At 50.8% G+C, this 26,609-nt stretch overlaps 2 protein-coding genes across 5 annotated transcripts; one reads left to right on the top strand and one right to left on the bottom strand.

Annotated features, from left to right (window-relative positions):
* The first annotated feature begins 1,083 nt into the window (after positions 1-1,083).
* Micos13 (mitochondrial contact site and cristae organizing system subunit 13) lies at positions 1,084-3,379 on the top strand. The gene is made up of 4 exons (XM_021149079.2): positions 1,084-1,359; positions 1,986-2,163; positions 2,317-2,371; positions 3,159-3,379. Exons 1-4 carry the CDS (start codon positions 1,331-1,333, stop codon positions 3,254-3,256), a joined length of 360 nt encoding a protein of 119 aa, XP_021004738.1. The 5' UTR covers positions 1,084-1,330; the 3' UTR covers positions 3,257-3,379.
* A 1,010-nt stretch (positions 3,380-4,389) lies between these two features.
* Positions 4,390-26,509, bottom strand: Safb (scaffold attachment factor B). Of its 4 annotated transcripts, none has more exons than XM_021186379.2 (21): positions 25,923-26,505; positions 22,405-22,489; positions 17,601-17,665; positions 17,314-17,520; positions 15,443-15,505; positions 13,283-13,310; positions 11,881-12,457; positions 11,428-11,477; positions 10,631-10,725; positions 10,067-10,216; positions 9,908-9,990; positions 9,672-9,811; positions 9,507-9,595; positions 8,046-8,152; positions 7,206-7,496; positions 6,745-6,882; positions 6,616-6,658; positions 5,593-5,708; positions 5,350-5,456; positions 5,144-5,210; positions 4,718-5,033 (listed from the first exon to the last, which is right to left on the bottom strand). In XM_021186379.2, exons 1-21 carry the CDS (start codon positions 26,109-26,111, stop codon positions 4,904-4,906), a joined length of 2,820 nt encoding a protein of 939 aa, XP_021042038.1. In that variant the 5' UTR covers positions 26,112-26,505; the 3' UTR covers positions 4,718-4,903. The 4 variants fall into 4 exon arrangements, with proteins under 4 accessions (XP_021042036.1, XP_021042037.1, XP_021042038.1 ...); XM_021186380.2 differs by having other exon boundaries at positions 4,719-5,033; positions 5,350-5,450; positions 25,923-26,503; XM_021186377.2 differs by having other exon boundaries at positions 4,390-5,033; positions 9,672-9,990; positions 25,923-26,509.
* Positions 26,510-26,609: the final 100 nt, after the last annotated feature.

The following is a 26,609-nucleotide window of genomic DNA, read 5'->3' as shown; positions in this document are numbered from 1 at the left end:
TATTTTAGTTCTGGGTGAAAAAGGAGAAAATGTCACCATAGACACTGGACATGTCTGTAAAAGCAGGAATGAGGAGGTCCAGGCAGGAGAATCCAGCTTGGTCCATATGAGTTCCAGACCAATCACGTACAAAGAATAAGACCCTGTCTAAAAAAGAAAAAACCCCACAAAGCTGGGTGGTGGTGGCACACACTTTAATACCAACACTTAAGAGGCAGATGCAGGCAGAGCTGTGAGTTCGAGGCCAGCCTGGGCCACAGTGTGTGTGCGTGTGGGGGTCTTATGTATGGTTGAATCGGAATGATCCCTACAGTTTCATGTATTTGAATGCTTGGTCCCCATTTGGTAGAACTGTTTGGCAAGGATTAGGAGATAAGTTTTCTTGGGGCAGGGGTGACACTGGTGTGGACTTTAAGGTTTCAAAAGCCCACACAATACCCTGTAGTCTCTTTCAGCTTATGAGCCACAATGTAAGCTTTCAGCTGCTGCTCCAGCGTCATCCCGGTTTGCCTGCTGTCATGCCCCGCGTTACGATGGTCATGGTCCTCTGAAACTGGAATCAGTAAACTTTTCCTTCTATGAGTTGCCTTGGCCATGGTGCTTTGTCAGGACAACTGAGAAGTAATTAGGACAGTAGGTCTCCATAGACAATTACAAGGCATCCATGCATCCATGGTGCACATCTGCTCAGGCTCACCTTGCAACCGATGATGTAGAATTGGCCGCTAACCCCTCCTGCCGCACCTCGCACCCCAATGTAGCTCCTTATACTCCGGACCACCCACCGCCAACCCGTTCTCACATGGCCCCAAGACTTCTACCGGGCAGGGACCCTCCAGCGCCCTGGCCTTGGCAAGTCAACAGCCTCGGCAAGCGTCCATCCCACGGGCCATCTGTAGCCTCTCCAATCCTCCTAGGTTAGAGCCACACCCCTAACCGCTAACGTGAACGAAAGACCTGCTTCTCTGGAACAATCCAGTCCTCGCGTTGCCGTGGTAACCATCACTTAGGCTTGCTTCACCTGGGGGACACTCAATTCTCCGCGCGGGCGCGGGGAATCCGACCAGTGTCTTCGGAGGGCTCGTCTCTGTCGTGCCTCCAGACTACATTTCCCAGGAGCCTTCGCGGCCTAGCCCTTCTTTGGTCTTCTGCCTAACTAATACATTTCCCAGAAAGAATTGCGGCAGCCACGGACCTCGACCTACAGAGTCTAAGTCCATTGCGGCTGACAGCGACCACTACATTTCCCAGGAGTCTCAGCAGAGACACCAACCGGAAGCGGTGGGCGAATTACTTGTCCTTGCGCGGCGAGTGAAGCGAGAGACTAACCATGGTGGCTCGAGTGTGGTCGCTAATGAGGTGCGTGGACAATCGTGGAGGCCTTGAGAAAGTTCCCTGCTGTAGGCACCTCTGCCTCGTGGCTTAGGGTCCTGCGACGGCTCACTTCCGGTCGTGTAGGGACTTTTCTCACGGTCTGTGTAGGGAAACTGGCTTCAGCCAGCCCTTATCACCCTACTGCTTCAATTTACTCTTCAGTGCAATTGAGATGCGTAGGCAATCCTGCCCTTCTCCTCCCTCCGTAGCTTACTTGAGTAACTTGCGGGGAATCCCCGCCAGACACCCTGGAAGGTTTTGTGCCAGGGATCTTGAGTGTCCATTATCCTTTGCAGGTTTTCGAATGACCCACCCTGTCTCTCTATAAGACTCCGTTTACTACTAAAAGTCGTGTCACAAAGGCAAATGAAATGATCAACTGGCCGGGCGTGGTGGCGCACGCCTTTAATCCCAGCACTTGGGAGGCAGAGGCAGGCGGATTTCTGAGTTCGAGGCCAGCCAGGTCTATAGAGTGAATTCCAGGACAGCCAGGGCTACACAGAGAAACCCTGTCTCGAAAACCAAAACAAAACAACAAAAAAGAAATGATCAACTGTCTGACCCCTGAGACCCTGTCCCCCCACAGCGTCTCCCTTCATGTATTCCTGAAGGTTCCTCATTAAGGGAAGTGTGGCTGGAGGAGCAGTCTACCTTGTTTATGACCAGGAGCTGCTGGGGCCTAGCGACAAGAGTGAGGCTGCCCTGCGGAAGGCCGAGGAGGTTGTGCCACCAGCAATGTACCAGTTCAGCCAATATGTGTGCCAGCAGACGGGTCTGGAGATGCCGCAGGTACCTTGGCTGGGAGTGGGTGGCCTACAGGTTGCTTCAGGGTGTCCTTGGGGCCTCCTCTACCCCTGCTTGGTGGAGTTTTGTGTTTCTGGGTTTGGGAGACAAGGCTGTGACCTGTTCCCCGTGTCAGCCCGTGTTCCTCTTTCTTCCCAGCTCCCAACCCCTCCAAAGATTAAGTTTCCAAACTTCCGTGATTCCTGGAACTCAGGTAGGCTCCTTTGCCCCTGCTTGGGGGGGGGATGCCTGGGCACCCCAGCCTCTCTCCCAGCCCTGTTTACCTCATTGATCCTTTCTATTCCTCCATGTTTGCCTGTTTGTGTGCCTGTATATCACCTATGGAACTAAGTAGAAAGGACTGGGTATGGTGGCCCATGATTGTGACTTTAGTATTTGGGAGGCCGAGGCAGGAAGATTGTAGGTTCAAGGCCAGCTTGATCTATAGCCAGGACTACACAGGGAAATCCTTTCTCAAAAATAGGAAAAACAAAATACTTAAAAAAAACCCCAAGGGGTTGGGGTTGTAGATCCGTGGTAAAGATCTTTCCTAGCATGCATAAAGCTCTGGGTCCTATCGTCAGCACCCCATAAATCAGGCATGGTGTTTGTAGGTCTTTCATCCCAGCACTCAGTGCAGGCAAGAGGATGAAGGATTTCAGGATCATCTTTGACTACATAGGGAATTCCAGGCCATGTGGCATATATGAGACCTTGTATCCAGAAAAGCTGGATATTGTTGGACACACCTATAATCTCAGCACTGGGAAGAACTGAGGCAGAAGGACTGAGAGTTTGAGGATAACCTTGGAATATATTAGTGAGATGAAATCTACTTTTAAAACAGGGCATAGGGAAGGGGTCGTGGTTTAGATCCACACTGGAGCTAGTCCCATTCCTGCTCCATGCACTGCTCCATGCACAACTCCCCAGGGGTTGGCTGGCTGAGAGTGGCTCTGGCAAGGTGGGGACCTCATGGCACCTGTGTGCTGTCTCTGCAGGCATCATCTCAGTCATGTCAGCCTTGTCGGTGGCCCCCTCCAAGGCCCGAGAATACTCCAAGGAGGGCTGGGAATACCTCAAGGAACACAGCAAGTAATGGATGCCACCTGCCCCAGCATTATGGGAATCAAGACCAGGATGGTACAGATATCCCAGTGGGGACCTCACTCTGAGGGCAGCTTCCAGCATTGCTGGCCCAATAAAGGACTTGGGAATGGTCCCCAGCTGGTTTTCTGGTGTGTGGGGTATATAGAGCCTTAGGGACAGATTCCTGGCTAACAGGGATCTCTATGTTCCAGATGTAATGTTTGGAGCCCAGAAAGATTTTAGTTTTTATTTTTTGTTTTAACTTTTAAAAACTTTGTGTGATAAAAAACCATGACCAGAAGTAGCTTGCATAGGAAAGGGTTTATTTCAGCTTGTTATTCTCAGGTCATTCTCCATCACTAAGGGAAGTTAGGGCAGGAATCTGGAGACAGGACTGAAGCAGAGGCCTTGGAAAATTAGTTTATAGGCTTGTTCTCCATGGTTTGCTCAGCCTGCTTTCTAGTAACACCCAGGACCACCTACCCATAGTCATCAATCAAGAAAGTGCCCCTCAGCCCAACCTGACGGAGGCCTTTTCTTAACTTAGTGCTTGTGTGGGTATGCTTGTATATACACACTGGCACTGTAGGTTGTGAGCTCCCCATCATGGGTGCTAGGATCTGAACTCCTAGCCATGGAACCATGCCTCCAGCCTGTACAATGGAGCAGGTACTGTGGTCGGGGGAGCCTGGACTTGCGGTTGCCCTTAATAAGGGCTTCACTTGCAGTGGACCAGTTCCTTTTGACAGCCCCATTGCCCAAACTAGTCACAGCCACTCAGGACTCCCAGCCTTGCCCCGAGGGTCCCCTTTCCCAGGGACCCTGCCCCAGCATTCCTGTCCCATGCTGCACCAGCTGTCTGAGGCCTGAAAGTCTCCTCCCCTCTATTAATATCTCAGAAGTCTGTGACTGGCAGCCATGCCCGGAAGGGGCTGGAGTCATGGAGAACAGTAGCCAAGGTGGGAGGACTCCAGGCCTAGCCTCTGCCACATGGAGTTCTGCAGCTTGTTATGTGACCACATCCAACAGGATATAAGCCACTTTAGGAAACAGCCCATTACTCATGCAGTGTTCCCAGAGGCTGGGTGACTGGATGGACACAGGACTGTCAGGTTCACCCTGGTCTGTGGAAGCATATAGCATTGAGCTTACGGGATCACACTAAGTCCAGAAAAGCTGGTGACATGTTTTAAAACTCTAAAACCAGGGGCTACCTCTGCCTGTGACCCAGAGTCCTATGTAGGCCCTGTACTTCTGCCCTATAATTGTCTGTGGCCCACTCCAGCACCACTCTCAGCAATTCCAACTTCAATACCAGTAGCAGGTATGCTATGTCAGACACAGTAAGGAGCATAGCTGGCCCCAAGCCTGAGCTCACTTGTGTCAGACAGAATTGAATAGGCACCACCTCTGGCTGATGGTAGAGTGCCACTTTCCTCATGGAAATGAGAGGTTGAAAGTTTGAAGTAAAGGGCACTTAAACAGAAACACCTTTATTACAAAAAAAAAAAAAAAAAAAACCACGAACAAAAATGAAAACAAATTCACATCGTAACAAGCTACAATATGGCAGCAGATTAAAAAAAAATTCCTTTGTACAATGGTGGGAGGGAAGTCCTAATAGGACTTGGAGGTCACGGTTGGGTGGCTTAGGTGCTCAATAGCGGCGGGTGAAGCGGGCATCACTGGGTCTGCTTCCCCGGCTCTGTCCTCCAAAGCCTGCCTGCATCCCTCCACGTGGGATAACATGGCCACGAGAAGCTCCTCCTGGGGCAAAACTGCCTCGCCTAAGGAGAAGCAGAGGACTGTTAGATCCTGAGGTCAAATTAGTCAGTGGTCCCCAATCAACCACTACAGAGCAACACTGCCCCTGCTTGGTTGGCAGTGTGGCACTCACCCTGACATGCCACCACGGTTCATCATGTGACCAGGCCCCGAGTGGCCAGACATGCTCCTCTCACCACCTGCAAGACAAAACACAAGTCCAAGTGGGCAGTTTGGCAAGTATGGAGTCAACAAGACCCACTGGCTGCAGCCAGCTCCACTTCATCACAGCCCTGATCCCCGCTCAGCAGGCAGCCCTGGCTCCCACCCGGTCCTCACCTTGCCACCTCTTATGATCACGCTCCATCATGCCTCCATCAGCCGTGCCCTGCCATGCCCGGTCATCTTCAAGTCGCCGGCCATGCTCCCCCCAGTCACGCCTGCCCCTTGGAAAGAGACACCTCTGACCTATGCTGCCACAGTATGGCCTCTACAGACAGTGAAGCTAGGGGGGCTCAGGTTCCACCAGGCAGGCTGACAGTCATACCACCACCACCACCACGTCTTAGTAGGGACACAAACCTGGGAGGAGGGGGCAGCCCCCGGCCTTCACTCAATCTCTTGTTGGAACCATAGCCCCAGCCATCTCGAGAGTCCCGGCCATGGCGTTCAGGTCCTCCATGGCGTTCAGGGTAATGCTAGACCAGAGAAAGGGGTGAGGTCAGTAGCATCCCTGATTCCTCAGGTGAGAGAACACCTGGTTTCACAGGTAACAACCTAGGTGGCTGGTGTCACAGCGCCCTCCCTCACCAAGGGTCAAGTTTATAGGAGCCCCAGCCTGTGCACAGCACCCTTGCTTCAGGAGAAGACTGAGCACACTGACACCCACACCCATGAACTCGTATGGTGAAAGGCCTCACTCTGTAGCCCAGGCTATCCTTGATGTTCCAGTTATGCCCAGCTCAAATCCTGGACTTGAGACCCTGCTTCAAGGCCAAGGCAGGAAGAGATCTGATACCTAGTGAAGCCCAACGTCCCCGGCTGCTGGGCCATCAACAGTCCTGGGACAATGGAGCTAAGAGCCAGCTCTAGCTCCCTTCCTAGCCTTCTGACCAGACACTGTCACCTGCCTTTTGCAAGTGAACAAACACATGGGGAAAGGGCCACTGCTAATGACCAGCTCCCACAGAGACAAAACAGCTGTGTGGAAAGTTGCAAAACCAGGATGACAACCTGACACCAATGGAGGCCCAGGGATAAGACACCCCTCATGCCAACCTGGGAATGGGAAGCTAAGGGTGTAGGATGGTAACTGAGAGGCAGTAAGGATGGCACTGTGCAGTGAGAACTTGACACAGTGGGTGAGCCCCTATCCTACAGACATGCTAGGTGCCTCTGGTCACCCTCTCTAAGGAGCAATGCAGCATACACAGAGCCGCAACCTCCCTACTGGATAGGGTGTACTGGATAGGGTGTACTGGATAGGGCATGTGGGTTATCACTACTACTTGCCATTGTAGGAAGGCTCAAGAGTAGCATTATGCTCGACTGGCAGTCAATAGACATGGGACCCATTCCACAGCTGAAGCAGCACCCTATGCTCACCTGTCCTTCTCTGTCTCCCATCATCGACCGTGAACCTTCTCTCCTAAAAAAGGTGGTTTCAGTGAGACCCAGATGGGGAGGGTTTGTTTGCATGCACACTGCCCTCCCAACATGGCCATGGGCTCACACCTATCCACAGAATGGTTGGGATAACGGCCTCTGTCTCTGTGGTCAAAGTCGTGAAAGCGGTCCTGGCGGCTGAAGTCTGAGTGGTAACGGTCATCCAGAGCAGCCCGTTTAGCTTCTGGCCAATAGGCATCATCTCGCCTGTGATTGGGTGGGAGGCAGAGGTGTGATCTAGGTGCTCATGAGGCACCCTAGAGCTTGAACAAATCCAGTGTGGCTCCAAGCCCTGACTAAACACTCCCACCTATGCCTCAGTGCCATTGTAGTGCTGAGTGTCTGGTTTTTGGCAAGGCTCCTCCTACCCTGAGCTGGCACGGAGAGAGCATTTCTCACACACTGATAGTCACAGCAGGCCCTGAGTAAGGTCAGTGAGTGTGACACATAGTCTGAATACATGGGGCCTGCCACATTGAGCACAGATCTATTTTGACATAGGGTCTGGTAGCCTGTATCTGACTACTCACCGGCCATCCACTTCATAGGGCCTGCGCACAGCAGGCCGGCGCTCCTGTTCATAGCGCAGCTCCTGCTGACGCCGAAGCTCCTCTCGCTCTCGGTGAATGCGCTCTTGCTCACGCCTCCGCTCCTGTTCCACGTGCATGCGCTCCCGCTCCAGCCGCTCCCGCTCCATGCGTTCACGCTCTAGCCGATGGCGGTGGAATGCCAAGCGCTCACGAGCAATCTCCAGCCTCTCTCGCTCCTCCCGCTCCCACTGGGCCTGCAGCCTCTGCTCCCGCTCACTGCGCTCCCGCTCCCTGTGTGAAGAGGCCCAGGTGAGGAGGACAAGTGAGGCAGAAGTCTCCCTGGGAGGAGCTGAGGGCATGCTAGGGACATTAAGGACAGTATCCCACACAGGTTAAAAACCAGAGGCAATACTTCATAGCAGGTGGGTCCCCAGCACGACAGTTGCTGCCCCCAGTCTGCCCCCTCCTTTCTTCCTTAAATAGGATTGGCATGACAGGTCTGCCATCAACCTGGCAGCCAATCAATGAAGTGGTTTCCTCCAGCACACTGGGAACCCAGTGAGAGGTTTTGAGATTATGTGCCCTAGTGTCCACTTTCAACACACACTCCTTGGAACAAAAGTAATGTTTTAGGAACTGCCTTTTGTCAGCCACACCAGTGCTGTGCCTAGCTGGACAAACTATACTTTCCCTGATCCTCCCTAGGTGAGTGAAGTCCCTTCTGGACAGCCTCACTGTCCCTTGCTGCTCCTGCTAGCTTTCTATGGTCTCTGAGGAGGGCAACCACCTCAGCACAGAGCCCTGGATGTACCTACATCTAACCAACACAGGCACACTCACCTCCGAGACTCTGAGTCTCTGGACTTTCGAGACTCTTTAACTTTGTCAAAGGACACAACAGACCGCTTCTCCCGGCTGGCCGACTTCCGGTCCTGACTTTTGGAGGCCTGGATTAGTAAACAGAAAGAGGATTAAAGCAGGAGGAACAGAGGAGCCTGGCACAGGGACAGTGACTGGCAGGAGGAGGCACTCACAGGAGAACCCAATGACTAAAATCAGTCTTTCTCTCCTTGAGACTGGGTCTTACCATTTAACCGTCAATGAACCATGTGGTCATTCTGCCTCAGCCTATCTTAAAGAGAAGCCTCTGCTGGGCTAATTCAAAACTTTTCCTCTACAAGCCTTCCATCTATACTGAAACTTTCTGGAGATGGTGTCTCACTGCCTATCCTTGGTTGCTGCAGTGTGTGGCAATGCTCCAGTCTTAATTCCTCCATGCAGTGCAACCCTACATGTATGCCCCATTCCTCAGGTAAATAGATGCCTACTGCTGAGACCACCCACCTCGGCCTGGAGCCCACCGAGGTGGAGCTCTGTTCTCACTGTCTAGCTGCTCTTTCCAAGACCAGAGGTAAAAGGCAGCCTCCTTAAGAAGCCAGTACATGGGGGCTGGAGAGATGGCTCAGCGATTAAGAAAGAGCAGTGACAAGCCAGGCAGTGGTGGTGCACACCTTTAATCCCAGCACTTGGGAGGCAGAGGCAGGTGGATTTCTGAGTTCAAAGCCAGCCTGGTCTATAGAGTGAGTTCCAGGACAGGACAGCCACGGCTACACAGAGAAACCCTGTCTCGAAAAACCAAAAAAAAAAAAAAAAAAAAAAAAAAAAAAAAAAAAAAGAGCAGTGACTGTTCTTCCAGAGGCCCAATTGAACTCTTCCAGAGTTCAATTCCCAGCAACCACATGGTGGCTCACAACCATCTGTAATAGGATCCGATGCCCTCTTCTGGTGTGTCTGAAGACAGCTACAGTGTACTCATATATTAAATAAATAAATCTTATAAAAGAAAAAAGAAGCCAGTACACATGAAAATGGCTAGAAATCTCCTGGTCACTTAGTAGTGTGCTATGCTTTGAGAACCTCAAAGATACTACAAACATATGCCAACCCTAGCCTGCTTGCTTTCCTCTGTCTCCTGTGGCTCCAAGGAACTTGGCAACCTATAATGCCTATAGTCCTCTAGGGGGGCTTGGCATGTGGGGATGTCTTGGGGAACCCAGACCCACCTACTAAAGTGGTCAGGCCTAAGAGTTCAGAATCCACCCGGGTCTGCAGCTATCCCAACTGTGGGTTTCCAGGAGGCAGGGAAGAGATGTGGCTAAAAGCCGCTATCAAAAAGAGCAAGTAGGCTGGCTCTAGAAGCCATTACACCCCTCTACATTCTAAAACGCAGCAAACTTCCCTGACAGGCCACTGGCCAGGAATCCCTGGAGCAAACAGGATGCTGTAAGTGCTGATACTTACTCTCTCTTTAGACCCAGATGTCTTCACACTGATGACAGGCACACCTTTGGACTTGTCCATTACCACAGTGCGTTCAGTGCCACGACTTCCTGTAAGCAGAGGGAAGAAATGAATTCAGACAGCCACATAAGCAGCACCCGACAGGAGGATGTTGTCATGGCCTACCTGACTTGGTCGTTCTCGAGCGCTCTGAAGGCCCAGGTTTCTGGTCATCTGCATCCTTGCTCTTCTCTGTGTTCCCATCATCTGTCTTCTTGGCATCGTCTTTTCTGTCACCTTTCTCCTCCCTCTTAAGGTTTGCAGATCTAGGATCAAGTGATCCACAAGCCTCAGAGCAAGCCCAGGACATGGGGATGCAGGAGACCCACCAAATGGTACGTGGTAGTGCTCTGCAAGAGTACCTGTCACTGGTGCTGGCCTTCTCCTTCTTGCTGTCCCCATCTCGCCTGTCAGGCACTCTTTTGCCAGTGGGCTCACTTTTGGCCTGCAGGAGAGTCAAAAGCTAGTGCCATCATACACTGGCACCACTGCTGGCACCACTGCAGCGTGAGACCACCTACCTTTTCCACTGAGATCATCTTGCCATGCAGCTCAGTCTTGTGCAAATGGCTAATGCATTTTGTTGCCTCTTCAGCTGTGGACATAGTGACAAAGCCATAACAGCGAGCTCCAGGACTCCGGGCGTTCGTCACAACCTTAGCACCCACCACCTGAAGAAACCAGATCACCTCAGAAACATATATAGGTGCAAACCCAGCAGCCACAGTGTAGTCACCGGAGGGGCTGCCTTTTCTAGGTTCTTGAGGGGGCTTAAAATGGTCAATGCAAGGCTCTGCCATGTTCCCCTAACAAGGTTTAAACTGCTCGTGGAAGCAAAGTCACACTACGGTCTGAATCATGACATGGCCACACATCTACAAACTGGTGAATGCAGAGGATAGTAATACAAATTACTGATGTGACAAGTGGCAGCAGTGAGCCCTCTGTAGCCACCGATGGTCACAACCTGCACCACATTCACTGCACACTAGAACCCTGGCCCTGACAGAGTTCCAAACTGTGTCCAGGACAGAGATTTGTTCAGTGAGATTCTCCCTGCTCACTCTTGGGCACTGGTGGCTCACCTTCCCGTATCTGCTAAACAGGTTCTTCAGATCCGTGGCTCTGGTTGTAGATGAAAGGCCACTAACCCAGAAATTCCTACCACAGCTGCTGCGACCTGTGCAAAGGGAAGTTCCAGTCAGAACCTTAAGGGCCACAGAACGGCCATCCCCAGCATGCTGGGGGCATGTGCCCAGGATCCAGCGGCATGGCCAGGCCAAGGAAACCCTTCCATTGCTAGTGTTGGCCTGGCCACAGAGGACAGTGACACGTATATAACACTGAAAATGAATCTCAGGATCCCCAGCAGCCATGCAGGTATAAACAACTGACCTGACCCCAGCCCAAGATGGCTTCTGCCCATGCAGCAGCCAGGGAAGGGGGGTTGGTATTCTTGCTGCCACCTTCTCAAAGCCCATGCTCACGTGCCTCCCTCCCCACACCCTGCATGGTCCGAACTGCTGGCTTGGGTCCATTACTCCCTAGCCTGCAAACTTTTTTTTTTTTTTTGACAGGGCCTTGCTGGGAAGCTCAGACTAGTCTGGAAGTTGTTACCAATCCCCCTGCCTCTGCCTCTCAAGAGCTGGGAGGAAGAGCCTGAGCCACCACACCCTGCTCAGCAAGTAACTTACTTTAGTACCTGCCAACTGAACCATACTCAGAGAACATGTCAGAATGACCAAAGATTGTGAACACACTCAGGGACCACGGAGTTAAAAGTGGTGCTGGGATTGGACATGTGTGTGTATGGGAAACACCGACCATGATGAACCTGAGACCCACCATACTCCAGGAGACCAGTGTCACCTCAAGGACCTACCCTTCTCTTCTCGGGAAAGCCTTTTTGTATCCGAGTCCTCCTCCACAGAACTAGAGACAAGAGACAGTGTCACTCAAGGAGGCTGCAGCAATTGAAACATCCCAGAGCTCTAAGGACCCGCCAAAGCTGCATACCTACCCGGCAATTAACCTCAAGAAGGACACCCTGACAAACATGTTTTGGATATCTGATCTAACATTAAGATTTCATACCCACAGGAATTAATTAAGTTTCTGCCGGGCTAAAAATAATTAAGAATTAAAAAGCAAACAACTGTGGTAGGTTGAAGGGGGTGGGGGGAAAGGTTACAGAACCAGTGCAAAATAAATAAGAAACTGCCTGAAGGAGCTAGCTGGGCAGTGTGGCTGCCGACTGCAGGCTCTAACAGCTCATGTGTATCCTAGTGACAATGAAAGGAGATAGCGTCTGGTCTAGGACTGAGAATCAACAAACCTCATTTTCTGATCAGCGCCCTCACTGGCTGAGGACTCTTTAGGAGGCGCAGGGACGTCATTACAAGCGTCAAAAGCAAACTTCTTCACGTCGTCTTTGCTATCTTGGGGCTCAGGGCTCAGGGCTGCCGTGGGCGCTCGCACCAGCTCCTGGCTGGTGGCCTCCGGGAGCTGGGCAGCCGTGCTACTCTGTTCAACTGGCTCCTCTAGCCCTACAGGCTCGCGGTCCATCCCAGTGCCTCCGCCAGGCGCATCTGCTGGCTCCCTTTTCACTACTGCTAACGGGGCATCTGCCTCGCTCCACTGACACCGAGTGCTTGGAGACTCAGACTTGCTGCTGCTGGCCAAAGCTAAATCTCCCTCCTCCTCCTGCTCCTCTTCCTGCTCTTCTTCCTCCTCTTCCTCTTCCTCTTCCGGGTGGCCGCAGCTCTCAAATAGGTCCTCTTCTTCCGCCAGCTTCCTGTCTGGCCCCACGCTACTCGTGGCCTGGGCAAAGGGCTGCTCCAGCTCCGAACCTTCTTCTTTTACTGGCTCAGATTTACAAGTTTCCCCCAAAATGTCGAGTATTTTCTCATTTTCTACGGATTTAACAGGAATAGAATGGCACAAGGTTTAATCACCAGGGAAATAAAGCAATCACAACTGCGGCTCGGGCGCTGCGGCCCTGCTCACACCGACAGAACTGCTGGCTACACAGAGATTGGAAAACCCGCTACACAGCGCCTGCACCCTACCTGCGCCCACGGCCATGGCGCCCCCAGCCTGAACTAAGGGCAGAGGCAAGCATCCCGGAGACTTCACCCCACAACCTTCTGAGTCTTGAGTCTTCGTTCTGTGTACTGTGACAATGTATGAATCAACTCTTCTCAATTCAGCTTGAGTCCAAGTGCGTAACTGAGTGCCTGGCCTTCATGCATCACTAATTGCCTGATGCTTTGCCTTCCTTACAGAGCAGTTAACGTGCGGAGCGCCGGGTCTTCTGGCATGTGAAGTTGGGCAGCCCAGAGGGACAGTGTTTGTTTGCGATTCTCTCTCAGAAGTGCACTCCTCTTCGGGGGTATCCAATCATGTCATGTTCATGTGGCATTCCCTATGCTACCTGCACTGCCTGTACCAACACCACATGGTGACATGCTACCGGTATCACAAGATCTGCTGGCAGCACAGAGCACACGATTCTGTTTAAAGGCAGGAGACCGAAGTCTTCACCATGTGGGCAGGATGCCGCACGATTGCTGGCCATATACACAGATCTTGTGATACAGCTGGGTTTCCAATCTCTATGTCCTGGTGTGCTCTGGACTGTAAGCTCTAGAGCAGTGCATGCTAGAGTGCGGCCACTGGTTAGCAAGAGCCTCCCCACTGTGGGTGGAACCCACTGCTGAGCCCTGCATTGACAGTACCTGGCTCCAAAGATGCCTCTTCCATCTCCTGCAACAGAAAGCACAAGTAAGATACTGCCCCAAGGCTCAGCCCCACTCCATCACCAACTTTCATGGAAAGTAAAGGAGGCTGGCCACAAACTAGGATTTCAGGAGACAACCTGGACCCAGAGAGGAGGCCCTGCTTGATCAAGGCAAGCTGCCCCAATGGCCTCAGCCTTTCTCAACTCCATGCCTGTTGCTGACCTTGTTTCAGGGCACCCAGCAGTCCCCCTGTCTTCCCAATGTAGTTCCCTCAGGACTGAACTTGATATCAGGAGCATGGCTCACATATATTTCCATGTATGTCTAACTGCCTGGCACAAAGCCCTTGACACTTTTTTCACCTGCAAAAGCCTTGAGCTGACTTTTTAAAAATATAGGGCCAAATAGAAATGGGTAATCACAGTTCTACCCCAGCACTCCCAACCTCCCTCAGCAATGACTCAGATTCTCCCAGGAGTCCTGTCTTCCCAGCTGGGCTCTGCCTTGCCTAACTGTCTTTTTCAGGACCAGTGTGAGCCACACTGCTTGGCTCCACACTACAAAGCAGACTTCCCACACCCTTTAGGCTGCAAGCAGAGTTTGGGCTTCTCTATACTGGCCACTCAGATTCTGTCCGCTGTCCTCTAAGAACCACACACTCGAGGTACAAAGAGACACTTGAACTCTGAATGACTGTCAAGGACATGAACCCCTATACTCCAGGCATGAATACAGGTGTTTTTCAAAGAGGCCAGTGGATGACAGCCCAGAGTGAAGCAGGATGGCCAGTATGTGTGAGGCAGGGTCTGTGAGTGGGTTTGAACCCCACGTCAGTGCCTTGTATGCTCTTAAGTAGGGAGGCTGCCTTTGATGGCACTCCTTCAGTTCTATTCTCTGGTGTTCAGGTCCCTACTGGAGACTGCAGGTCCAAACTGAATGCCTTGGGAGGCTGAGGGCTTGGCTGATTCCCCAACACGACCCACCTGCTCTAAAAACTAAACTCTAGAACTGGAAAAGGAGCTACGTGGCAGAGTGAGACTTGAGGGGATGTGCTATAGTGTTTCACTTTAACACACGAGCCTGTGACAAAAATGTACTAAGACAAGCAGACACAGCTGTTCCTTTCCGACACATAGGCTCCAAGTGGTGGACACCTCCATGAAATAGACAGTGGTTTGCCTAGAAGCCCTCTGCTCAAGTGGCCCAGAGGACAGACAGAAAACTATATACCAATACTCTCTTTCTCACAGCATTTCCTAGGAGGCCCAAGGCCCACACAGACCATCTCACTCCTTAGTGCTCACCTTGTTTTTTCTCCTGTTTTGAGTCAGGGTCTCACTATATAGCCCTCGCTGGCCTGGAAGCCACTAGACAGACCAGGGTGGCTTTGAACTCACAGAGATCTGCTGCCTCTGCCTCCTGAGTACTAGAATTAAAGGTGTGCATCACCACACCTGGCTGGTTCTGATGTTTAGTATTTGCACTGATGGTCACCAAACATAACCAATCATCGTTATCTGGGAAACCTGGACAGTATCTGTGGAGCTGTCCACTCCTCCTATCATGTGCCACTTCCAGGGTGACCCTATCCCAATGTCCTTCTCTAACAATGAACTTATAGACCAGATGACCCCACCCAAAATGCACAAAGCTTGGCCCTACAAGTATACATCTCTAGGCAAGTGAGATGGTAGGCAGTCCCCACAGCTTCTGAAAACCAAGCAGGTCTTCAGGCTGCTACAAAGCCCCAACATTTGGCCCTATACCCAACCACAACTCATAGCATCAAACTAACATCCCACAACTGTGGAGGAGAACCAAAAAGGAAAGGCCTACATCGGAACCAGTGTGCATTCTGCACTGCTGGGATGGGTCACAGGCCTCACCCTCGGCAGCCAGGGAGCTGCACTGGGCTTTCAACCTCTTCCAAGCAGGTCCTCAGGAAAGACATTCTGCTCACAGCCAGAGTGCAGTGTGTGCTTCCAGCTCTGCTAAGGGCAGACTAGAAGACAACTGAGACTGCAGTAGTGTCATACACAGCCTCTAGCACTTGTTGTCTAGGTAGGTGACTTTAGTTGGTAAAGCTGCCAAGCAACAGGAGGTGTCTGAGAACCTAGGGCTACACTGAGGGTACAATTGAGACATGTGACAATTTACCTGCAGCATGGTGAAGTCAGATGATGATGTATCTACATTGTTAACAGCGTCCTTGTCATCTATCTGTGGAAAGGGAGAGCAGTTTAAATGTAATAGGTGAGGGGACAGTTCCCATCACTTAGAGTGCTGCCCCACTGTGGTGAGGTGGAAGACACCACCTGACAGGATTCTCCAGGTAACCAGAATAGTAGGCTTGTGGCCAATCTTCCAGAAATGGCTTTTAGAACTGGGCTGCAGAATGAAGCCTGGTGCCTCACATCTGCCTGAGTCTGGGTACTGTGAAGCCAGGCCTGCTGTTCCTAGACACCAAGTACCCAGACTCCTATGGCCCAATGGTGTGTGTGTGTGTATGTATGTATGTATGTATGTGTATACACACACACACACACGTGTATATATATTATAATCTATATACATACACATATATAGATTACAACATATACGTTGTAAAAAAATAATATATATATACATATACACACACTCATACATATTACAACCACTGAAGACCAATCCCCAACTCTTTCTTCCCTAGAGCCAACTGTCTCCCATCATGAAAGCCACACACAGCAAAGAGCACCCCAGCTGCTCTTTGTTCCCTCATGACACTGCCTTCATTGCTATGGATGCTGGGTTTGCTCTGTGACTATGCAGTCATTGCACTTGCTGTGACAGGCATGGCTACCACTCTAGGTCAGGTAACTGGCTTGGTTGTAAGAGATGGCTGGTCTTAGTTGTAACACTGACCTCTGGCCCTGCTGAACAATAGTAAGAGGCAACAACACAATTTGCTTGTAAACTTCACTCAGACACAGGCACATGAAAGGCCATGGCAGCAACCATTCACCTGTCAGACCTAGAGTTTGGGACCAAAGCTTAGAGGAATTGAGGGTCAGCTAAAGATCACAGTGCATTGGCACTGACACACTTTACCCTGATGCTCCCCTACCCTTCCATTCTCTTCACATTGCAATTAGCTCCGACCAGCCAATTGGCATTTTCCTAAACCCTGGCCTCTGTGTTACTTTCCAACAAGGAGCCCACCACTTGGGACGTACCTTTTAGAAACAGATTATGACACCTTGTTTGTATCTTAACAGTGCAAAACCCTTCCCTCAAAGCCAGTGTGCTGCCCACAGGCATAGGCTCTCAGTCAATTCTCATGGCAGGGGACAAATGCTCACTGTAGGAGATCTGAGGTTTTGTTGGAATACCAGAGGCTTTTGGTCACCAAAAGTCCAGGTTTGACAGGCCAAAAAGATGCCCCTGGGTCCTCAATGCCCACTCTCCTTTCTCTAGGCAGACATCAACCCTGTAACCATAAAATCCTTCAGCACATATTGCCTCGAGGCCTGGGAGCTTGAACTTGTACCCTGCAGCAAGTGCCTGAACTCTCACTTACCAGAGCCACACATTACCTAGGGATATAACACAGTGCTCAGAAGGCCAGTCTAAACCACTCTAATCTGGTCTCATACATGTCTAAACCATTCTAACCATTGCTCTGGTCTCATACATGTCTAAACCACTCTAACCTGGTCTCATACATGTCTAAACCACTCTAACCATTGCTCTGGTCTCATACATGTCTAAACCACTCTAACCATTGCTCTGGTCTCATACATGTCTAAACCACTCTAACCATTGCTCTGGTCTCACACATGACTTGCATGGAGAGGCTGCATCGATGTTGAACAGCTAGAGGCAGCAGCCAGCTGAGCAGAGTGGTTGCTCCAGTTGGCTGTACTCACACACCATACATAAATCAGGCTCCCCTAAGGGACAATGACCAGCAGCAGCTGTCCCTGTTACTCTGCTCTGTCATGAACTTTGCACCAGGCCACCCAGTGCTCCACCCAGCACCAGCTGCTTACAGCATGCTCCTGCAGCTGTTCTGGGAGCCCTTTCAAATCGCCTTCTACCAGTTCAGTGCTGTCTGCTAGGCCCTCAGGGAGTGTGGCCTCCTCCTCTTCCTCCACACAGTCTGCCACACTGCCATTGTCAATGTCAGCCTCATCCAGCACACTGATGTCCATCATATCCATGTCTTGCAGGTTCTCCAGGCTGGTCTCCACATCCTCCTGCAATACAGAGGACACTGTAATGGCACACCGCCATCATGGCTCTCCCTCTCCTCATCCACTAAAAAGTTGATGCATACCTGTCCATCCCCAGAATTCTCTTCGAGCCCGTTGTCCTCCACACCCTCGTCTTCTGGTTTCCTCCCTGAAGAGACAGCATGTAGGCATGAGGCCAATAGTCTGTGTTGTGCAAGCAGGTGCCTGAACTTTTGTAGGTCCCAAGCTCTGCAGTTCACTGCACAGACCTGGCCTCTCATCCTAGCCAGGTCTCAATGCACTGTGTTTGGGATGCTTAGCGTCAACTTGACAGAATGGAGAATCACCTGGGAGATGGGCCACAGGCAAGCAAAAGATGCACACATTGGGCCAGCAAGGGGGCTCAGCAGGGAAAAGGCACATGTTGCCAAAATTAACCTGAATTCAATCTACAGAACTCATATGGTGGAACAAAACACCTAGCTTCAGTAAGTGCACTTCTGACTACACACACACACACACACACACGAGTAAAGTACATGGAACAGAGATTGAAAAGCTGGCTCAGTAGTTAAGAGCATGGGCTACTACTCTTCTTTGTATTCAGGTTCAATTCTAGGATACAACAGAAGAGTTCACCATGCCTGTCTCTTGTGGTGTTGAGCACGCACGGGTTCCACACTTGAGGGTGTGTGGGCACAAAACATATTTTGAAACAGTGTGTTATCCTACATCAAAGCCCACATGACTCAGGGTGTAGGAAAACATGTAAGCAGGCCATCACATGGGCAGGCTACCCTCACAGGTCTTTTCTCCTCAGGGAGAGCAATGACCTGTCTTCAAGCAGTATCCAATGTCTCTCTGTGCTGGGGATGCTCTACCATAGAGCTGCACTGTACTCCTGGACTCAGATTAGATTAGTCTGAAAAACTGGTCTCCCACAGAACTGAAGTAAGGTTGTATGTTGTCCCAGTTACCTACCTTAAGCTTGCAGTAATCCTCCTGCCTGTGCTTCCCAAGTGCTGGTCATGGGAATGAGCCAGGAAACCTAGCTGGAACCTCATTTCACTGCTCATGAACATCAGACCCTAGGATCTTGTGCACCTGTTCTTTTACTCCACCCTGTAATGGATACACTCACTCACCAGCTCTGACAAGCCTGGCCAAGTGGGATTTTGTTATTGTAGCTCTTCCCTCCAAAGAGTGAGCACCATTTTTTCCTTCTCACTATGGAGCAGTATGGAATGTTCTTATAGCTATGGTACTTGGCATGATCTCCATTACAGTTAAGTTCTGTGGGGCTGCTGAATTTCTTAACTTCTTTATTAAGTTTTGTATGTGTGTATGAAATGTGCGGAAGGGTGGAAGCCAGAGTGTCCAGCTCTCTATAAAGGCCTACACAGTGTGTTCTAGGCCAACCAAAACTATATATAACATGCATCTCCAATAAATAAAACTAAAACATGAAAACCACTCTCAGCTATTTTTCCAATATGCTAAAGCATTGTAACCAAATGCTGATGAAGGAAGAGCTGGCTTTGGCTGCAGAAGGACCATCTCACCTGGGAAGCACAGCAGAAGAGGAGGTACAGTAGACATGGGGAAGGGGCAGGCAGCTGAGCTGGTGGGTGGGTAGATGGTGGTAATGACCACAGACAAATGGACAGATAGATAGACTCAAATCTCAAAGTTCTCTGCAGTAACAAACTGCTTCCAGCAAGGCCATACCTCCTCAACCTCCCCAAATAGTAGAAGGAACTAGGGGCTAAGTGCTCAAATGCCTGAACCTGTGGGGACATTCTGATTCAAACCACTGGAGAAGCCATACTGATACTTGATATTTTTTTCTAAGCATGAAACTAACCATAAACACAACCAACCCTCAAAGCAGAGGTCAGGGTGAGGCCATGCCCAGGACATTTGGCCTTTTGTCCCCAAACATGTTACCCCACCACTCCCATCAGAGACAGAGAAGGATACACTAAGTGCTGGGATTAAAGGCTAGTACAGTCTTATCCACCTTCAGCCAGAGGGGTTCACCCTGACATTCTAAGATTCTGCAAAGCCTACCATGGAGAAGCACTGAGATAACCTGAGACAGACCTTTCTAGAATTTCAAACCACTGAGTTTAATTCATGAAGCAAGGTAACATTTCTTGCCAAAAATCTTGATCAAAACCCAACTTGAGAACTCAGTGACACTTACACAATAACCTGTGTGGCAAAAAACTGAGGGAGGAAGCAAAGAACAGACCCTTGCCCTCTGCTGGGCTACAGCCACACAAATGTAACATACTCTCAAACTGCAAATCAGCCCTAAGAGTTTGTGGCTCTAGTGCTACATTGGTGAGATTCTAGAATGAGCAGAGCCAACAGCTCCAGAAGGCGGTCAGCACCCTGTATTCTCGAGGGTGACAAGGAGGTGAGATCTTCCTAAAATGGTGTTTCCCCCCCCCCCTCCTCACACCCTCACACAATATGCAGAATTAAACCACATACATTAAACCATCTACATCACCCACTGACAAGGCTGGGGCCTTCCTAGTTTACATAACTCCTATCAATCACAGTGCAATCCCTGACAGCATGGCCACTGCAATTAGCACATACACACAACACAGCCCACAAACCCAGCCATAACAGCTTGGGCCAACCATAGATCACCCACACCCTCACAACTCATCACAAACAACCAAAGGCAGGCAAAGGTGGGAAAGAATGCAGTACACAGGTGGCCAGAGCTCATAGGCCAACAGACCAGGACTTCAGGGTCAATCTGGACCACACTACTAGGTGAAGGCCAGCCTGGGCTACAGCAGGACCCAGGTTAGTATTTACTTTGAAGTACCAAAGTTTTCTCTTTTTGTGAGTTTCAAAAGAATAGCTATTCATTTGCTAGATGTGACAGTAAGCACTGCCATCCTCTGGCCTCTGTAGCACCTATAGTACATTTGCACATACTCCCCAATATACACATAATAAAAAAACAAAATCTTAGCCAGACGGTGGTGGTGCACACCTGTAACCCCAGCACTGAGGAGGTAGGCAGATCTCTGAGTTGGAGGTCAGCCTGGTTTACATAGTGAATTTAGGACAGTCAGGATTATATAGTCAAACCTTGTCTCAAAGACAGGTTCAGTTAATTCATCCATAGCATTGGGTAAAGTTTTCATTTCTACTGATGCTTACATGTCTGCCACAGGTGCACTAATGCTCACTGAGCCAGATTAGGCATCAGGTCCTAGGCCCTGGACTCACAGGTAGCTGTAGGGCACCTGGTGTGAGTGCTGGGCACCAGAGTCAGGTCCACTGCAAGAGCACATGTGTTCTTAAGCACTGAGCCAGTTCTCCAGCCCCTTGGTGATTTTGGTTTTTTGAGAGTGATGTTCAAACTGGCCTCAAATTTGTGACAACCCCCCTGCCTGTACCTTCAGTGAACCTCTTGTTTTGGTGCAGTGTTGGAGCCAAGCCCCAGTGCCTTGGAAATGTTAGGCAAATGCTGTCCACTGTGCCACAAAGCCAGCTGAGGAGAGATAGTCTGAGGGAAATAGAAACAGTAAGGATTTTGCAGAACAAGACCATGTTGTGTAGAGTGCACATGTGTATGTGGCGTGTGTGCCCGAGAGGTAGGACAGCAGGTGTCCTCTATCGCTTTCCAGCCACTCCCTCCCCCCCTTTTTTTTGGTTTTTAGAGACAGGGTTTCTCTGTATAGCCCTGGCTGTCCTGGAACTAACTCTGTAGACCAGGCTGTCCTCGAACTCAGAAATCCACCTGCCTCTGCCTCCCGACTGCTGGGATTAAAGGCATGCGCCACCACTGCCCAGCTCTCCAGCCACTCCCTTAAGACAGGGTCTCCCACTCACTCTGCAGCTAGGTTGGCTCACCCTGTCTCCACCCCCAATCACAAGTGTTACAGGTACATGCAGCCATAGCTGGCTTGTGAGTGGGCACTGAGAACTCTAACTCACCCCCAGACTTATGCAGCAGCACTGTCATGCATTGTGCCATTGCCCCAGGCCATGACCAGTTGTTTTCTTTGTTTTGAGAGAAGGTCTCACTACGGAGTTCTGGGTCTGAAACCTGCTATGTATACAGGCTGACCCTGACCTCAAGAGAGATCCTCTTGCCTCTGTGCCACCATGTCTACCAATGTCTTTTTTATTTTCAGATTTTAAGGAAAGCACATATATCTATTTCCAAGTGACTCTACTGTGTCAGCTCCCACTAAGAAGGAATATCAACTTTACACTTAAACTCATGCATCTAGTAAAACATCAGAACAAGCATTTGTTTTACTAAGGCAGAAAGCAAGAAGGATAGAAGACCCAACCCTAGGGCACTTCCAACCAAGGCTGTCTTAATCATTTCCCATCGGTGGCCCAAAGCAGTGCATTAGGCCACACAGTTCAGTGGACCTCCCTTCAGCACAGGCCCACATGGGTAGCATGGCTACTACTGTGCCACCCCACAGCTAGCAGCTCAGCCTCACAACGACCAAGGTATCATCCTCAAGAGCCTCAACCCTTCCAATTCTGTTTAGTTCCTAGAATTGGAGTTCCAGAAAGATGACAAGTCAGTGCCAAGGACAGACAGCAAGATGTAGTAGGTGACTGGGTGCCCACTGGCTGGAGACAGCAGTTGTGAACAGAGGCGGGGCAAAGGTGGTTGAGTGGGGGCTGTCAGATGGGGAGGCCTGCTGCATGGTTTTAAGTGGACTACATCTGTGCTCTGTTAGTACACGGGCCTTATTTTCTGACAGACAAGGTAATGAGAGGCTATGTGAAGCTGGAAGAACATACCCAAATCCATCTTCACTATATGCTCTGATCCTGTGTGACAGAGGGACAGCAGACTCTGCACCCATAGGGTACCTAGGGCACTGACACAGTGGTTTAGGGACTCCTTACCTTTGCTGGGCCTCTTAGGCATCTTCTTGTTGCCTTCTGAGGTGACTTCAATTTCATCAGGATTCCCACCTTCGTCTTCAATGGCCTGGAGGGACAGCAGAAGAAAGGCTGACCAATAAAACCACAGGTAGCAGAGACAGGAAGCACATCTAAGCCTGCAGTTTGAACAGCCTGTTCAACACAGGGAGTGCCCAGCTCCAAGCCAATCACAAAGGACACCTGGTACAATGCCCAGGCTGGTTCTCAGGGCATTGAAACTCAGCTGCTGCTACCTGCCACCTTAACCCTACAAACAGCAGTCCTGCTTCTCATGGAAGGAAGACTGGCACAGCAGGGCCCTTGCATTATCACCTAATGGGTTTTCTAGGATAATACAGCTCTACATTGTTTTTTCTCATTTTCTTTTCCCTAGCTCCTCGACAGACAAAGGCTTTCTCTCTGAATGTGAGACTAGGCTGGCAGCCAGCAAGGTCCTGGGGCCATAGTCACATGTAGCTAAGCCCAGCTTTCTATAGGGATCCTAGGAATTTGAACCTCAGGTTCTCATGCTTGTATTGTAAAGGCTCTTTCTCTTGGCCCTTAATGATAGCAGTCAGCATTGCTGGAAGACTATCCTGAGGACTCCTTGAGTCGTGGATGCAACTGCTCAGAACTTCGGACTCCTCCACCTCTTGTGTCCCTGAGGAAAGAAACTCCAGCTTCCTTGGCTTAACCCAGTAACTAAGGAGGGGGAGGGGAACAGGGGACAAGGCTTGGACCTTGCTGTCCCCTTCTGGGACTTGTAGTGGAAGGACCCCATAGAAGTCCCATTTCACACTCAAGAATGTCATTTGTTCATCAGTGGCCAACTCAGCAAGGGCCTCTCTGTCTCACACAGCCCTGTCAACAGTACCCCCCAAAGGAGTGAAATGAGACACCTTCTAGCAGCATGCCTCTCACCCTGGGGATGTTTCAAAGTTGACTGTCCCCAGAGAGAAGGTATCAGCAGTGCCCTCAGAACTCCAAGCTCCGGCAACTCTTCCAGATCCCCAAGGGCTTCCTGTGGCACTCCATTAGGGGACCACAGACAAACCCGGAAGAGCCCTGTCCTCTCTCCTCTGGGGTTAGTCAGCTTTCAAACAACTCCAGGTAAGCTGTAGAAAGGTATCTCATTTTACCCCTTGGGGCTAAATGACAGAGCTGTCCCTCCCAGGCTACCTCAGTAAACCCCCTCTAACAGCTGCTCCTCCACACCACCTCCCTCTTTAAAAATCCAACCCCGAGATGGTCACAACAAGCAGGCAGAGGGACAGTACTGCAGACTTACCCTCTGATCTGACAAACATACAGGGGTGTGAGTGGAGACAAGCACAGACCAGGGTCTCTCTGCAACCCTCAAGAGGACAATGAGAACAGCACCCTAAAGTCAACCCTCAACTTCTAGTCTTGAGAGAGCTTGGTAGTGCCAAGGCTGCACAGCGCCTCACCAGCAGGCCGAGCATCACCCTGGCCACCCCCTTTCACACCCTGTATGTTCTGTAGGTGACACCAGTGTAGGGAGCTTCTTGCCCATTCCAATAGAGATGTAGTGTCCATTAAAAAACAAGCTGGGCAGTGATGGCGCACACCTTTAATCCCAGTATTCGAGAGGCAGACAGATTTCTGAGTTCAAGGCCAGCCTGGTCTACAGAGTGAGTTCCAGGACAGCCAGGGCTACACAGAGAAACCCTGTCTTGAAAAACCAAACCAAAACCAAAACAAAACCAAACAAAACAAAAAAACCCAAAATGCCACCAAACCAAACCAAACCAAACCAACTGAAAAGAGTGGCCTGACGTTCAGTAGGTAGTGTGCCCGCCCTGGCCTCTAACTCCCACACCTCATCTCACAAGCAAGTATGTTATGTGCCCAAATAAACACTGTACATGTTCACAGTACATGAGAGGTCAGAAGACAACCTCAGCTATCTCTTAGGTACCATCCACCTTGTCTTACAGACTTGACTAGTCAGGCAGTGAGCCTCAGGGATCGTCCTGTGTCTGTGAGCACTGGGATTGCAGCTGGCACCCCACCTGGCCTTTACTGTTGGTGCTGGGCACAGAGCTCAGGCCTTCACATTACTGCCCTCTCTGCTTGTCTCATTGTCTTCTCTCAAAAGCAACTGGTGACTGATGGCTCTAGGAGGGTTAAATCTCCAGCTCCTTGTGCAAGGGAATGACTGGGCAGATGACAATGTCTGAAAGCTAGAGGGGACAGCTTTTCAAGTGTAACACACACAAAGTATGCTTTCTAAGGTGGAGTAACCAACTACAAAAGCCAAAAGGGGGCCCTGCAGAGACTGAGCTTGTTTATCTGGACTAGGCTGCAAGCCAAGCAATGCCTACCCTACCCTGAAGGCGAGCTACTACTCTTGATCTGAGGACACTCAGAAGAGGTTAAAGGTCTTCCTGACAGAGAATCTAGGCCACAAAGGAAGGTAATAGAAATGAGCCTCTTTCTCAGGGGGCTCAGCTGGAGGCTGGAACTAAATCCTCTGACCCCCACCTGACCACACAGAATGGAGTGTTATAGCAGTTGTGTGACAGATGGTTCTAAGGGCCTCTGCAATGTTGGGCAAGCACGTTACCACTGTTCTACGTGTCCAACCCCCCCCCCCTTTTTTTTAACAGAGACAAAAACAAAAACCTACTATGTTTTACAGAAAGGCTTTCACACATCCCAAGATGGCCTCAAACTTAGGATCCTTCGACCTCCACCACTCCCAGCCTTAGGAAGTATTTGGGATAAAACTTAGGGTTTTGTGTATGCAAGGCAAGCACAATATCAAATGAGTAGCACACTACCAAATGAGTAGCTCTTGGAGCCTACTTTAAACTTTGAAACAGGCTTAGCTAGTCCTGAACTCTACTATTCAGGTTGGTTTGGAACTCCTCTACAGCCCAGGTTGGCCTTGAACTCACATCTGACTTACCTTTATCAACAGAAAAAAACGTTCTTTCCTTCCATCTCGTATCTTCCCCTAGCTTAGTTCTAGCAAAGAATTAGAAACAATTTATTTTTCCGCTTTTTTTTTTTTTTTGTCTCCCTGGGCTACCTACATCCTCGGCTGTCTGAGAACTCTTAAGAGTTTCTCATGTTTCATCTCCGCCGCCCCTGCCCCCAATGTCACTGTGTCTTCCCAGATTTAGGAAAGAAAGAAAGAAGAAAGAAAACAAAAACCACCTGTTCTGCCTCGGGGGCCGAAAAGGGACTTGGGATCGAATCCCGCCACAAGTTGACCCCTCTGGATGACCTTGGCCGAGTCCCCTTCATCCCCCCTTTGGGGTTGGGACTAAGCAGTTCAGGGAACGCGGTGTCATCGATCCCCCGAACCCGTTCGTGGTGTTACTTCCTTCTGGTCGCATCGCTGGGGCGTCGGGATTCGAACCCTCGCACCCGGCGCCCGCGGAGCCCCAGTATTAGCATGCAGCGCGAAGGCCGCTCTAGGCCCGGCGGTGGGTGTCGCCATGACGACCATGGGGTCCCCCCGCGAACCTCACCTTCTTCAGCCGCTCCATCAGCACGCTCTTGTTGCCGCTCGAGTCGAGGTTCCGCTTCTTCAGCTCCGCCCGCAGGTCGATCACCCGCAGGTCGCTGAGCCGCCGCGTCCCGGTCTCTGACGCCGCGGAGCTCACGGCCGCCGCGCCCGCCGCACTCGCGTCTCCTAAACCCGACAGAGTCTCCGCCATTCCAGGGACCCTGGTTCCGTCGCCCACTTCACACAGAACCGGGTCAGTGGGTTTGCGTGAGTGTGTTTTGTTTGGATTTGTTATTATTATTATTTTTTTGAATCTCGGCCCTCTTACCACAAAATGGCGCCGTCTGAGAGAGAACCGCTTCAGCCTCCCCGGAGGCGCACCTCGACACTGCGCAGGCGCCGCCGGCGCGAGCCCTACGCTCTCAGACGCCTTTACCCAAGCGCCGTGTGCGCGGCGGCAGAGACGACGTAGGCGCGCCTCGCCGGCTCGCGCTTGGCCGCGGACCAAGACGCATGCGTGTTACAGGTCATGCGTCTGCGCATTGAGGTGAGAGCGTCAGGTCACTGTCGGAGCGCCGGCCGTAGAGAGGTGGCGTGCGCAGCCTGGCAACGCTGCAAGAGGCAAACGGGGGTCTGCGAGCTTAGCGAAGCGGTGCGCATGCGCATTAAAAACGGGGTGGCGACGGGGTGTGGGGGGGGTGCTTACGAC

The sequence above is a fragment of the Mus caroli genome, chromosome 17 (genome assembly GCF_900094665.2).
Source record: "Mus caroli chromosome 17, CAROLI_EIJ_v1.1, whole genome shotgun sequence".
NCBI lineage: Eukaryota > Metazoa > Chordata > Mammalia > Rodentia > Muridae > Mus > Mus caroli.
Note: the sequence above shows the minus strand (reverse complement) of the source record. Positions and strands in the feature narration are given on the sequence as shown.